The sequence below is a fragment of the Oncorhynchus clarkii genome, unplaced genomic scaffold (genome assembly GCF_045791955.1).
Source record: "Oncorhynchus clarkii lewisi isolate Uvic-CL-2024 unplaced genomic scaffold, UVic_Ocla_1.0 unplaced_contig_3726_pilon_pilon, whole genome shotgun sequence".
In the NCBI taxonomy this organism is placed as follows: domain Eukaryota; kingdom Metazoa; phylum Chordata; class Actinopteri; order Salmoniformes; family Salmonidae; genus Oncorhynchus; species Oncorhynchus clarkii.
The window spans coordinates 270257-285054 of NW_027261033.1; the positions used below are offsets into that span (position 1 = coordinate 270257).

Genomic DNA, 14798 nt, shown 5'->3' on the forward strand with positions numbered 1-14798 from the left:
CAACCAGCCATCTATTCATCATTCCACCAACACACCCAGCCAGACACCCATCCACCCAGCCAGACACCCAACACACCCAGCCAGACACCCATCCACCCAGCCAGACACCCAACACACCCAGCCAGACACCCATCCACCCATCCATCCACCCATCCATCCACCCAGACAGACACCCATCCATCCACCCAGACAGACACCCATCCATCTATCCACCCACCCAGACAGATACCCATCCATCCACCCAGACAGACACCCATCCATCCACCCAGACAGACACCCATCCATCCACCCAGACAGACACCCATCCATCCACCCAGACAGACACCCATCCATCCAGACAGACACCCATCCATCCAGACACCCATCCATCCAGACAGACAGACACCCATCCATCCAGACAGACAGACACTCATCCAGACAGACAGACAGACACCCATCCAGACAGACACCCATCCACCCAGACAGACAGACACCCATCCACCCAGACAGACAGACACCCATCCACCCAGACAGACAGACACCCATCCACCCAGACAGACACCCATCCACCCAGACAGACACCCACCCATCCACCCAGACAGACACCCACCCAGACAGACACCCATCCACCCAGACAGACACCCATCCACCCAGACAGACACCCATCCACCCAGACAGACAGACACCCATCCACCCAGACAGACAGACACCCATCCACCCAGACAGACAGACCCACCTTGGCACGGCGGACCTTCCCCAGGTCCATGAGCTCCAGCAGCTGTGTTGGATGGTACTGAGGCAGGGTGGGGGACAGGGAGTGGGCTGCCTCGAACAGACCCCCCTCCTGCAGCCCTGCCGGCGCCTGGAGAGCCTCGTCGATTGCCACGTTGCCCTCAAACACACTCTTGGACCGGGGGCGCCCCTTGAACGCCAACGAGGATCCCCCCGTGGTTGCATTGGTGGCCATCTGCCCTCCGCCCCCTCCAACCCCCCCGGCGATGTTATCTTCAGAGGAGAGGCTGTCCCCCTCGGCCTCGCCGGGCTTGCGGTCCTGGCGCCACTGGGCGTACACGTGCATCTCACAGTCCATACCAACCACCAGGATGCCGTCCCTCACCCAGGACAGGGACACGGGCAGGGAGGGGGTGCCGTCTACAGAGGAGAGCAGGTCCACAGTGCGCAGCAGGATCCAGCGTGAACGGATACCCTGTTTCACATTAGATTAGGGATGCAGGGGGGTAATGATAATGATTATTATTATAATAATAATAATGTTTATTATCCAGACGCTTTATAGTGTAGTCATTAGGCTCTGGTCAAAAGTAGTGCACCAATTAGGGAATAGGGTGCCATTTGGGTAGCCAGAGAGTAGTCTCACCCTAAATTCTCGTTCACTACATGCAATACTTTATTCAGACTGACAACATTGAAGTTGTTTGTTGTGAGGATGGGCACGAGGGGCTAACCAATCAGAGTATCAAAGCCAAAGACACATTTTCAAACCACTGCTTTACACACTGGCGGAATACCAATGGGTTTCTGGACCAATCACTGCCCCATTCGGTGAAGGGTCAGGGAGGGACTCAGATCCAGACTCTAACGTCCGTGGGCGTGGCGTTTGGCCTGAAGCAAGGAGTCTGACTAGCCAGGAAACCATTTGGGACGCAGGCTTGAAAAGTTGATTGTCCTCAAAGAGGCAAGTCATTTAGCAGCATACACAACACATACAGACAGAACCACATGCTAACAAACAGCAGATGTACCAGCAATACACAGTAGAATAAATGTGTGAAGAATACAAGGTAGTGTAGGTTACGGAAGTACCAGTTTGATCCTGACTTTGGGGTGTGTGTGTGTGTGTGTGAGCGTGTACCTGTTTGATGCTGCCCCCTAGAGGTAGGGTGATGATCGCCACCCCGTCCTTGCTTGAGGTCTGTTCGTTGACAACGCCCGAGATGCGACCGTACATGAGGATATTAGATCCCACCCCCACCGTGAGGATATGAGACCCGTCCTCTTTGGACAGCCAGTCCAGGTGGACATAGTGTTTGATGTTGGGAGAGTGGTGGTCGCGACTCATGTACAGGTCAGACCTACAGAAAGAGAGAGAGGGGGTTAGTCATTTTAGAGACATGCACACACTTACAGGCACACACTCACACACACCCCACCAGTACCTGCTGTACACAAAGAGGTTGGAGTCTACACTGACTCCGGGGTCCAGGGTAGAGGAGGGCCTAGTGAAGTCATCCAGATGGAGAGTCTGCTCCAACACCCACTCAGACCCCCCCGTAGACTCACACTCAAAGATGGACACGTGCATGGAGAAGTCCCCTGCTGGACCATGGCCCTGGAGAGAGGGAGGGAAGGAGGAAGGTACACACTTCATTAAACCGTCAGGTTAAATGCAAAAAGACTAAATGTCTGAGGGAAAATGAACAATGAAGTATTGTACATTTTAGTCATCAGATGTTCTCATCCAAAACCACATTCCTCAGGGCCAGAAATTAAAAGCAATGTGCTTGAATTCGGACAGGTGAACTACACTGTACGTAAACAGAATATGCACTAATCCAATGAGCCATTAACTTAAGTGGAGTGTACAGTAAAAGTCCTGTCCTACCTGTCCCGGGATGTGTCCAGGCCGGGGCTGTTTGAAGGAGACAGCCAGTCGTCCAGTGTAGGAACAGGACACGGCTACAGGACGTCCCGGGACACACACAGCGCTGTTGTTATCCTCCTCCTCGTTGAGTAGAGCCCAAGGCTCCCAGTGATAGATCCTGTTCTCCCCCTCCTCACACCCCAGGGCTGTCTCTCCACCCTCCACAGAGCAGCGCCAGAAACGGACGCGGGAGTCAGAGCAGGTGGTGACGATCAGGTAGGGGGCCAGACACACAGGGTAGATGGACGACGAACTCAGGTGACCTGGAGAGAGAGGGAGAGAGTATAGAATAACTGTTACAAAAGAATCAGACTAACTCAGATGACTTGAAGACAGAGACATGGAGGACAATGGCATAATAAATAGTTAGGATGTGTGTGTGTGTGTGTGTGTATATCCACCCGTACCTATGGAGGGTATATGTATGTATATATATGTGTGTGTGTGTGTGTGTGTATCCACCCGTAGCTGCGGAGGGTATATGTATGTATATATATGTGTGTGTGTGTGTGTGTGTGTGTGTATATCCACCCGTACCTGCGGAGGGTATATGTATGTATATATACAGTGCCTTGCGAAAGTATTCGGCCCCCTTGAACTTTGCGACCTTTTGCCACATTTCAGGCTTCAAACATAAAGATATAAAACTGTATTTTTTTTGTGAAGAATCAACAACAAGTGGGACACAATCATGAAGTGGAACGACATTTATTGGATATTTCAAACTTTTTTAACAAATCAAAAACTGAAAAATTGGGCGTGCAAAAATTATTCAGCCCCTTTACTTTCAGTGCAGCAAACTCTCTCCAGAAGTTCAGTGAGGATCTCTGAATGATCCAATGTTGACCTAAATGACTAATGATGATAAATTACAATCCACCTGTGTGTAATCAAGTCTCCGTATAAATGCACCTGCACTGTGATAGTCTTAGAGGTCCGTTAAAAGCGCAGAGAGCATCATGAAGAACAAGGAACACACCAGGCAGGTCCGAGATACTGTTGTGAAGAAGTTTAAAGCCGGATTTGGATACAAAAAGATTTCCCAAGCTTTAAACATCCCAAGGAGCACTGTGCAAGCGATAATATTGAAATGGAAGGAGTATCAGACCACTGCAAATCTACCAAGACCTGGCCGTCCCTCTAAACTTTCAGCTCATACAAGGAGAAGACTGATCAGAGATGCAGCCAAGAGGCCCACGATCACTCTAGATGAACTGCAGAGATCTACAGCTGAGGTGGGAGACTCTGTCCATAGGATAACAATCAGTCGTGTATTGCACAAATCTGGCCTTTATGGAAGAGTGGCAAGAAGAAAGCCATTTCTTAAAGATATCCATAAAAAGTGTCGTTTAAAGTTTGCCACAAGCCACCTGGGAGACACACCAAACATGTGGAAGAAGGTGCTCTGGTCAGATGAAACCAAAATTGACCTTTTTGGCAACAATGCAAAATGTTATGTTTGGCGTAAAAGCAACACAGCTCATCACCCTGAACACACCATCCCCACTGTCAAACATGGTGGTGGCAGCATCATGGTTTGGGCCTGCTTTTCTTCAGCAGGGACAGGGAAGATGGTTAAAATTGATGGGAAGATGGATGGAGCCAAATACAGGACCATTCTGGAAGAAAACCTGATGGAGTCTGCAAAAGACCTGAGACTGGGACGGAGATTTGTCTTCCAACAAGACAATGATCCAAAACATAAAGCAAACTCTACAATGGAATGGTTCAAAAATAAACATATCCAGGTGTTAGAATGGCCAAGTCAAAGTCCAGACCTGAATCCAATCGAGAATCTGTGGAAAAAACTGAAAACTGCTGTTCACAAATGCTCTCCATCCAACCTCACTGAGCTCGAGCTGTTTTGCAAGGAGGAATGGGAAAACATTTCAGTCTCTCAATGTGCAAAACTGATAGAGACATACCCCAAGCGACTTACAGCTGTAATCGCAGCAAAAGGTGGCCCTACAAAGTATTAACCTAAGGGGGCTGAATAATTTTGCACGCCCAATTTTTCAGTTTTTGATTTGTTAAAAAAGTTTGAAATATCCAATAAATGTCGTTCCACTTCATGATTGTGTCCCACTTGTTGTTGATTCTTCACAAAAAAACACAGTTTTATATATTTATGTTTAAAGCCTGAAATGTGGCAAAAGGTCGCAAAGTTCAATATATATGTGTGTGTGTGTGTATATCCACCCGTACCTGTGGAGGGTATATGTATATATATATATATATGTATGTGTGTGTGTGTATATCCACCCGTACCTGCGGAGGGCGTAGCCCTGGTCACCTCCACCCCAACAGGCAGGTCCAGGCGGTGGCTACAGACCAGCTTGGAGCTGAGGATCAGTTTGCTGGCTGACTGCAGGTTGGCTGTGGAGGCTGAGCGAGGGAGAGGGGAGGGGGACGTGTCAGCTGTACTCTGTTGGAACGGGATCGTCAGCTGAGACTGGTAAGACAGCTCTGGGACCGGATCATCTGAACACACAGAGAGAGAAAGAGAGAGAGAGAGAGAAAACTTTTTTTTCATCTCAACAACAGAGGAAAAACTTTATTCTTCACAATATTATCTAAACAAATCAAGAAAAAACTTTATCTTTAACACAATCAATATACAAACTAGACAGGCCTCAATGTGCATACTAATGCGCTGTACTACTCCGTTACACCGGGGCCCGCCGCACTACTCCGTTACACCGGGGCCCGCCGCACTACTCCGTTACACCGGGGCCCGCCGCACTACTCCGTTACACCGGGGCCCGCCGCACTACTCCGTTACACCGGGGCCCGCCGCACTACTCCGTTACACCGGGGCCCGACGCACTCTATTACACCGGGGCCCGACGCACTCTATTACACCGGGGCCCGACGCACTCTATTACACCGGGGCCCGCCGCACTCTATTACACCGGGGCCCGCCGCACTCTATTACACCGGGGCCCGCCGCACTCTATTACACCGGGGCCCGCCGCACTCTATTACACCGGGGCCCGCCGCACTCTATTACACCGGGGTCTGCCGTACTCTATTATACCGGGGGCTACCGTACTCTATTATACCGGGGGCTACCGTACTCTATTACACCGGGGTCTACCGTACTCTATTACACCGGGGTCTACCGTACTCTATTACACCGGGGTCTACCGTACTCTATTACACCGGGGTCTACCGTACTCTATTACACCGGGGTCTACCGTACTCTATTACACCGGGGTCTACCGTACTCTATTACACCGGGGTCTACCGTACTCTATTACACCGGGGTCTACCGTACTCTATTACACCGGGGTCTACCGTACTCTATTACACCGGGGTCTACCGTACTCTATTACACCGGGGTCTACCGTACTCTATTATACCGGGGTCTACCGTACTCTATTATACCGGGGTCTACCGTACTCTATTATACCGGGGTCTACCGTACTCTATTATACCGGGGTCTACCGTACTCTATTATACCGGGGTCTACCGTACTCTATTATACCGGGGGCTACCGTACTCTATTATACCGGGGGCTACCGTACTCTTTTATACCGGGGGCTACCGTACTCTATTATACCGGGGGTTACTGTACTCTATTATACCTGGGTCTACTGTACTCTATTATACCGGGGGCTACTGTACGTTACTCTGTTATACTGGGTCTACTGTACTCTATTATACTGGGTCTACCGTACTCTATAATACTGGGTCTACCGTACTCTATTATACTGGGTCTACTGTACTCTATTATACTGGGGACTACTGTACTCTATTATACTGTATTATACTGTACTGTATTATATCACCCACACAGGCCTAGGTTAGGATGGGTTGTGGTTAGGTACTCACCCACACAGGCCTAGGTTAGGTTGTGGTTAGGTTGGGTTGTGGTTAGGTACTCACCCACATAGGCCTAGGTTCGGTTGTGGTTAGGCTAGGTTGTGGTTAGGTACTCACCCACACAAGCCTGTACGGACTGGAGGTGCAGGTGCCACATCTGCAGCACAGAGTTCATGTTCAGGTCCTTCTCTATGACAACCAGGAAGAACTTCTCAGAGAACGGAGTAGGGTGGTACTCTGGAGAGGAGAAACAACGTTTTTACACGTTCTTTAGTTCAGTCATCCACTCATTCATCCATCCATCCACTCATTCAACAATCCATCCACTCATCCATCCATCCATCCACTCATCCATCCACTCATCCATCCATCCATCCACTCATCCATCCATCCATCCACTCATCCATCCATCCATCCACTCATCCATCCATCCATCCACTCATCCATCCATCCACTCATCCATCCATCCATCCATCCATCCACTCATCCATCCATCCATCCATCCACTCATCCATCCACTCATCCATCCATCCATCCACTCATCCATCCACTCATCCATCCATCCATCCACTCATCCATCCACTCATCCATCCACTCATCCATCCATCCATCCATCCATCCATCCATCCTGAGTTGAAGGAAGGTCAGTGTGTAGAGCTCTGGGTTCTCCTGAGGCTAATCATGTCATTCATACATTAACCAATTCATAAATCCATCCATTCGCCTGTCCATCCTTTCACACCCTCAATTCTCCCTCCCTCCCTTAAACCTTTCTCTCTCTCCCTCCCTTCAACCTCCCGTACCCTCGAGAGAAGGGTAGGATGTAGTGTAGAGCTCTGGGTCCTCCTGAGGTGTATACCCCAAAATAAAGTCCTCCTGGAAAACATGAAGGAGCTGGGTGGTAGATCCACACTATATATAGAGAGAGAGAGGGAGAGGGAGAGAGAACTTCTGTGAGTGTAATGTTTACTGTTCATTTTTATTGTTTATTTCACTTTTGTAAATTATCTACTTCACTTGCTTTTTCAATGTTAACATATGTTTCCCATGCCAATAAAACCATTTGATTTGATTTGAATTGAGAGAGATAGAGGGTCAGAGGGGGGGAGAAGGAGAAAGATGGACATATTTCCCTCAGATTACAAAGACACACAAACAATTGAAAAACAAATCACATTTTGATAAGCTACCATTTATATGTTAGGTAAAATACTTCCGCTGTGCACCACCATTTACCTGTGACTAGATTAATGATATAGCATGATCTCTTGACTTACTGCTTAGATAAAGAGACAGGTGTGGTTAAAGGCCTGTAAGTAAGCATTTCACGGTATGGTCTACACCTGTTGTATTCGGCACATGTGACAAATAACATTTGATTTGCCTTACTGCTTAGGTAACGAGACAGTCAGATAGGTATTTCTTACCTGGTTAGTGATGACATCTAGTTCTATGATGCATCCTGGTCTGGCTGTCGACTGCTGGCTCACTATGTTAAATACCTCTCCTACTAGTTTCTATGGAGAGAGACAGAGAGAGAGACACACACACAGAGAAAGAGAGAGAGACACAGTTAGAGACAGAGAGAGAGAGAGCGAGAGAGGGGGTGAGGGAGGGGGGAGATAGAGGGGGGGAGATAGAGGGGGGGAGAGGAGGAGGAGGAGGGAGGGAGGGAGGGAGGGAGGGAGGGAGGGAGGGAGGGAGGGAGGGGGAGGGAGGGAGGGAGGGAGGGAGGGAGGGAGGGAGGGAGGGAGGGAGGGAGGGAGGGAGGGAGGGAGGGAGGGAGGGAGGGAGGTTAAGAGTCTTTAACCAGATATCTTGAAGCTTTAAAGTTCCAGTCCCCTTCAGTCTCAGGATTTCACTGTTAATCTGACTGAGGACATCTGTATGTGTCTGTGTATGTGTGTGTGTCTCTGTGTTTACTTACTGAGGTGTCAGGATTTCACTGTTAATCTGATTGAGGACATCTGTACGTGTCTGTGTGTGTGTGTGTCTCTGTGTTTACTTACTGAGGTCTCAGGATTTCACTGTTAATCTGACTGAGGACATCTGTACGTGTCTATGTGTGTCTGTCTCTGTGTTTACTTACTGAGGTCTCAGGATTTCACTGTTAATCTGACTGAGGACATCTGTACGTGTCTGTGTGTCTCTGTGTTTACTTACTGAGGTCTCAGGGTCTGACAGTTCGTCCAGTAGTTTCCTGGCGTCCACCACAGCCTGGTAGAGACGCAAGTTCTTACCATCTGACGCTACGAAGCACGCACTGGAACTGTTACAGTATGTACCTGGTGATAGAGGGGAGAGAGATGCTGTTTTAAATGTGGGCACTATGAGTAAGGTTCTGCATGTAGTTAGTAGAAACGCCCAATAAAATTGCAACTTCAACTTGAAGCCCTACAGGTGTCTCCAAACCACCCCTTGACAATCATTGAGTACTTCACCAGTACCTTGTCTGAACATGTGATACACACATGAACAACAGTTATACATTATATACAGTGGGGAGAACAAGTATTTGATAACCTGCAAAATCGGCAGTGTTTCCTACTTACAAAGCATGTAGAGGTCTGTCATTTTTTTATCATAGGTACACTTCAACTGTGAGAGACGGAATCTAAAACAAAAATCCAGAAAATCATATTGTATGATTTTTAAGTAATTAATGTGCATTTTATTGCATGACGTAAGTATTTGATCACCTACCAACCAGTAAGAATTCCAGCTCTCACAGACCTGTTAGTTTTTCTTTAAGACGCCCTCCTGTTCTCCACTCATTACCTGTATTAACTGCACCTGTTTGAACTCGTTACCTGTATAAAAGACACCTGTCCACACACTCAACCAAACAGACTCCAACCTCTCCACAATGGCCAAGACCAGAGAGCTATGTAAGGACATCAGGGTTCAAATTGTAGACATGCACAAGGCTGGGATGGGCTCCAGGACAACAGGCAAGCAGCTTGGTGAGAAGGCAACAACTGTTGGCGCAATTATTAGAAAATGGAAGAAGTTCAAGATGACGGTCAATCACCCTCGGTCTGGGGCTCCATGCAAGATCTCACCTCGTGGGGCATCAATGATCATGAGGAAGGTGAGGGATCAGCCCAGAACTACACGGCAGGACCTGGTCAATGACCCGAAGAGAGCTGGGCCCACAGTCTCAAAGAAAACCATTAGTAACACACAACGCAGTCATGGATTAAAATCCTGCAGCGCACGCAAGGTCCCCCTGCTCAGGCCAGCACATGTCCAGGCCCGTCTGAAGTTTGCCAATGACCATCTGGATGATCCAGAGGAGGAATGGGAGAAGGTCATGTGGTCTGAAAATAAAAATAGAGCTTTTTGGTCTAAACTCCACTCGCCGTGTTTGGAGGAAGAAGAAGGATGACTATACCCCAAGAACACCATCCCAACCGTGAAGCATGGAGGTGGAAACATCATTCTTTTGGGAGGCTTTTCTGCAAAGGGGACAGGATGACTGCACCGTATTGAGGGGAGAATGGATGGGGCCATGTATCGCGAGATCTTGGTCAACAACCTCCTTCCCTCAGTAAGAGCATTGAAGATGGGTCGTGGTTGGGTCTTCCAGCATGACAACGACCCAAAACACACAGCCAGGGCAACTATGGAGTGGCTCCGAAAGAAGCATCTCAAGGTCCTAGTGGCCTAGCCAGTCTCCAGACCTGAACCCAATAGAAAATCTTTGGAGGGAGCTGAAAGTCCGTATTGCCCAGCGACAGCCACAAAACCTGAAGGATCTGGAGAAGGTCTGTATGGAGGAGTGGGCCAAAATCCCTGCTGCAGTGTGAGCAAACCAGGTCAAGAACTACAGGAAACGTATGATCTCTGAAATGACTAACAAACGTTTCTATACCAAATATTAAGTTCTGCTTTTCTGATGTATCAAATACTTATGTCATGCAACAACATGCAAATGAATTACTTAAAAATCATACAATGTGATTTTCTTAATATTTGTTTTAGATTCAGTCTCTCACAGTTGAAGTGTACCTATGATAAAAAATACAGACCTCTACATGCTTTGTAAGTAGGAAAACCTGCAAAATCGGCAGTGTATCAAATACTTGTTCTCCCCACTGTACATCCTCCAACAATACGCTTCAGAGCACTCTACAAATGGGTTCTGTATTGCAGTGTGTGTGTGTGTGTGTGCTAACCTAGCACAGAGCTGGGTACAAGGGTAGGCAGCCATGCTACATTGGAGAAGGCTGATGTGTGCAGGGAGTTGATTCGGGCCAGCTCTGACACTCCTCCAGTGCAGGACAGGGGTCCTATGTGGTCCACCCTCCACAGAATCAGCTCACTGTAGATGGCGTTCGGGTCATGGAATGTCCTGGTGGCCGCGTTACGCAGCTGCTTCCTGGGGGAATCACACACACAGTTTGAGTTTGTCACAGTGTGTGGCTCAGTTGGCAGAGCATGGCGCTTACAACACCAGGGTTGTGGGTTCAATTCCTATGGGCGACCAGTATGAAAAAGTATGCATTCACTACTATACGTCTCTCTGGATAATGAGTTTGACTAAAAAATGTATATGTCACACACACACACACACACACACACACACACACACACACACACACACACACAACAAATTGTCAAAGACAGAGATTACAGTGCCTTGCGAAAGTATTCGGCCCCCTTGAACTTTGCGACCTTTTGCCACATTTCAGGCTTCAAACAAAGATATAAAACTGTATTTTTTTGTGAAGAATCAACAACAAGTGGGACACAATCATGAAGTGGAACGACATTTATTGGATATTTCAAACTTTTTTAACAAATCAAAAACTGAAAAATTGGGCGTGCAAAATTATTCAGCCCCTTTACTTTCAGTGCAGCAAACTCTCTCCAGAAGTTCAGTGAGGATCTCTGAATGATCCAATGTTGACCTAAATGACTAATGATGATAAATACAATCCACCTGTGTGTAATCAAGTCTCCGTATAAATGCACCTGCACTGTGATAGTCTCAGAGGTCCGTTAAAAGCGCAGAGAGCATCATGAAGAACAAGGAACACACCAGGCAGGTCCGAGATACTGTTGTGAAGAAGTTTAAAGCCGGATTTGGATACAAAAAGATTTCCCAAGCTTTAAACATCCCAAGGAGCACTGTGCAAGCGATAATATTGAAATGGAAGGAGTATCAGACCACTGCAAATCTACCAAGACCTGGCCGTCCCTCTAAACTTTCAGCTCATACAAGGAGAAGACTGATCAGAGATGCAGCCAAGAGGCCCATGATCACTTTGGATGAACTGCAGAGATCTTCAGCTGAGGTGGGAGACTCTGTCCATAGGACAACAATCAGTCATATATTGCACAAATCTGGCCTTTATGGAAGAGTGGCAAGAAGAAAGCCATTTCTTAAAGATATCCATAAAAAGTGTCGGTTAAAGTTTGCCACAAGCCACCTGGGAGACACACCAAACATGTGGAAGAAGGTGCTCTGGTCAGATGAAACCAAAATTGAACTTTTTGGCAACCATGCAAAATGTTATGTTTGGCGTAAAAGCAACACAGCTCATCACCCTGAACACACCATCCCCACTGTCAAACATGGTGGTGGCAGCATCATGGTTTGGGCCTGCTTTTCTTCAGCAGGGACAGGGAAGATGGTTAAAATTGATGGGAAGATGGATGGAGCCAAATACAGGACCATTCTGGAAGAAAACCTGATGGAGTCTGCAAAAGACCTGAGACTGGGACGGAGATTTGTCTTCCAACAAGACAATGATCCAAAACATAAAGCAAAATCTACAATGGAATGGTTCAAAAATAAACATATCCAGGTGTTAGAATGGCCAAGTCAAAGTCCAGACCTGAATCCAATCGAGAATCTGTGGAAAGAACTGAAAACTGCTGTTCACAAATGCTCTCCATCCAACCTCACTGAGCTCGAGCTGTTTTGCAAGGAGGAATGGGAAAAAATGTCGGTCTCTCGATGTGCAAAACTGATAAAGACATACCCCAAGCGACTTACAGCTGTAATCGCAGCAAAAGGTGGCGCTACAAAGTATTAACTTAAGGGGGCTGAATAATTTTGCACGCCCAATTTTTCAGTTTTTGATTTGTTAAAAAAGTTTGAAATATCCAATAAATGTCGTTCCACTTCATGATTGTGTCCCACTTGTTGTTGATTCTTCACAAAAAACTACAGTTTTATATCTTTATGTTTGAAGCCTGAAATGTGGCAAAAGGTCGCAAAGTTCAAGGGGGCCGAATACTTTCGCAAGGCACTGTATATTACACACACACGCTTGCAGGCATGTACACACACGTATTTCTGATACACACTCACATGAACATTTTGTAAACACACACACACACTTTCTAGACATTGAGGTCCTAGAGGGTCCTCGTTGCTTCCTCCTATGACACACACACACACTCCCTTCCTCCCTCCCTACCTGCGCCGTCCTCTGGGGGGAGGTGTGTGTGTGGGTGGCTGGTCGAGGTCGATGCTGCCGGGGGCGGAGGGGGGGGTGAGGAGAGCGTTGTGGTGGGAAGAGGTCAGCAGTAGGGGGAGGACGGTGTGACACGCCTGGTCGTTGAGGTGGAACCGGTGACCGCAGTAACGGAACGTATGAGACACAGTTAGAACGTTGGAGAACGCCGAGCGCTCAGCGAACGTCACCGCCCACTAGAGAGGGAAACGGATTGAAAGGAAAACTCTGAGCCACAAAATGTCTATACATTATTTATCATACAGTATGACATTATTAGAGGGATTTTTGGTTTGGTACTTTATATGGTTGTAGTTTGTCTTTTAAGCATGAATGTAAGGACCTTAATACTCTTATGAGCCCTGGTCAAAATTAGTGCACTACATAGGGAATAGGTGGGTTTGGGACACAGCCACAGTCTGCCTCTCCCTCTCACCTGATTGAGAGACCCGTCCACATGTTTGGACACCATCATGACAGCAGGGCCGATGCCTGGAGCTTGGCCCAGAGAGAGGCTGAGGGCTGAGGAACCCAGCCCAGCAGAGGCAGAACGGGGCAGACGGCGGGCCGTCCTCCCCTGCTCTCCCCCGGCGTTGGAGCTATCCACGTTGGAGAAGGAGCAGGCGTACATAAGAATGTTCTTACTCAGGGAGTTGGCGTCGCCTGTAGGGAACGCCACCGGGATACGGGACGAGAACGACACCTGGAGAAAAAGGGATGGAGAGAGGGAGGGGAGAGAGAGAATAATCCGATTGGAGCAGAATTCTGCTTCCTCTTGTGTGTCCATGTACAATATGTGTGTTACTTCATGTCCGTGCGTGTGTTGCTGCATGTGCAGTCTCCTCTTACCTGCACCTGTCTGAAGATCCCCTGGATGTACTCGTCCAGGTATTTGACGTGCCAGACCAGGAAGGACCCGTCGGTGGGGTGGATGGTAAACAGCATGTCAGGACTCTTATTCCACTCCAGAGTTAACGACTCCATCTTCCTCTCCAGCAACATGGAGGGCAGGGGCACTGAGCTACTGGAGCCTGGGGATGACGCCTTGGTGCTGCCCTCACCACCCTCACCCTCCTCATGCTCTGATGAACCCTTCTCTGACATCTCATCTAGGTCTGGAGAGAGAGAGGGAGGGTGGGAGTTAGACACGGACAGAGTATGATATGTCAGTGTGTATAGAATACCTTGGAACAGACTGATATTACCCAGATGTATTTCACGACTCTACAACGGTTTTGTACTGGGTCAGCTACTCAGAACGAGTTTATATATATATATATATATATATATATATCTCACAACAACAGCATGTAGATCTGAGGGTTTCTGAAACAGAGCGTACCAAAGTCAAACTTAATGGGGGAGCCGTTCTGGTCGAGGGCGTCGTCAGTGGCTTGGTCCAGCTGCTGTTCTGAGAGCTTGCGGAGCTGCAGCATGAACAGGTCCATGGAGGTGGTGAAGGACAGGTCCTTGTTGTTGAGCCAGTGGACCACAAACCCTCCTCCTCCACTCCCGTCCTCCGGAGTAAACACGGCAGACTCCGCTAGCACCGCTGGGATGTCTGGGGGATAGAGAGAGGAAAGGGGCAGATACAGGATATTACTATGCATGTGGGAGGAATATCGGAACAAGCTAAGGCTGACATTGCTAGTTCAGTTTGTGCGTGTGTGCCTGAGACGGAGAGATTGTGTGTGTAGCTGTATGTATATTTATGTCTGAGGCAGTGTGTGTGTGTGTGTGTGTGTGTGTGTGTGTGTGTGTGTGTGTGTGTGTGTGGCTATATATATATATATGTATGTCTGATGCAGTGTGTGTGTGTGTGTGATTTGTGTGCAGCTGTATGTATATGTATGTCTGATGCAGTG

The 14798-nt window shown here is 48.0% G+C and overlaps 1 protein-coding gene across 1 annotated transcript in view; it reads right to left on the reverse strand.

Moving 5' to 3' along the window:
• The window catches only part of LOC139403876 (Dmx-like 2), a gene marked incomplete at its 5' end in the record, with an annotated part of 65931 nt that extends 51437 nt beyond the window's left edge, over positions 1–14494 (reverse strand). The window contains 14 exons of the mRNA XM_071147055.1: positions 716–1186; positions 1853–2072; positions 2157–2329; positions 2603–2904; positions 4910–5122; positions 6584–6703; positions 7270–7378; positions 7894–7983; positions 8630–8751; positions 10645–10847; positions 12898–13130; positions 13370–13636; positions 13783–14048; positions 14276–14494. Of these exons, the coding sequence (XP_071003156.1) occupies positions 716–1186; positions 1853–2072; positions 2157–2329; positions 2603–2904; positions 4910–5122; positions 6584–6703; positions 7270–7378; positions 7894–7983; positions 8630–8751; positions 10645–10847; positions 12898–13130; positions 13370–13636; positions 13783–14048; positions 14276–14494 (3008 nt within the window). The remainder of the gene's footprint in view (positions 1–715; positions 1187–1852; positions 2073–2156; positions 2330–2602; positions 2905–4909; positions 5123–6583; positions 6704–7269; positions 7379–7893; positions 7984–8629; positions 8752–10644; positions 10848–12897; positions 13131–13369; positions 13637–13782; positions 14049–14275) is intronic.
• Positions 14495–14798: the final 304 nt, after the last annotated feature.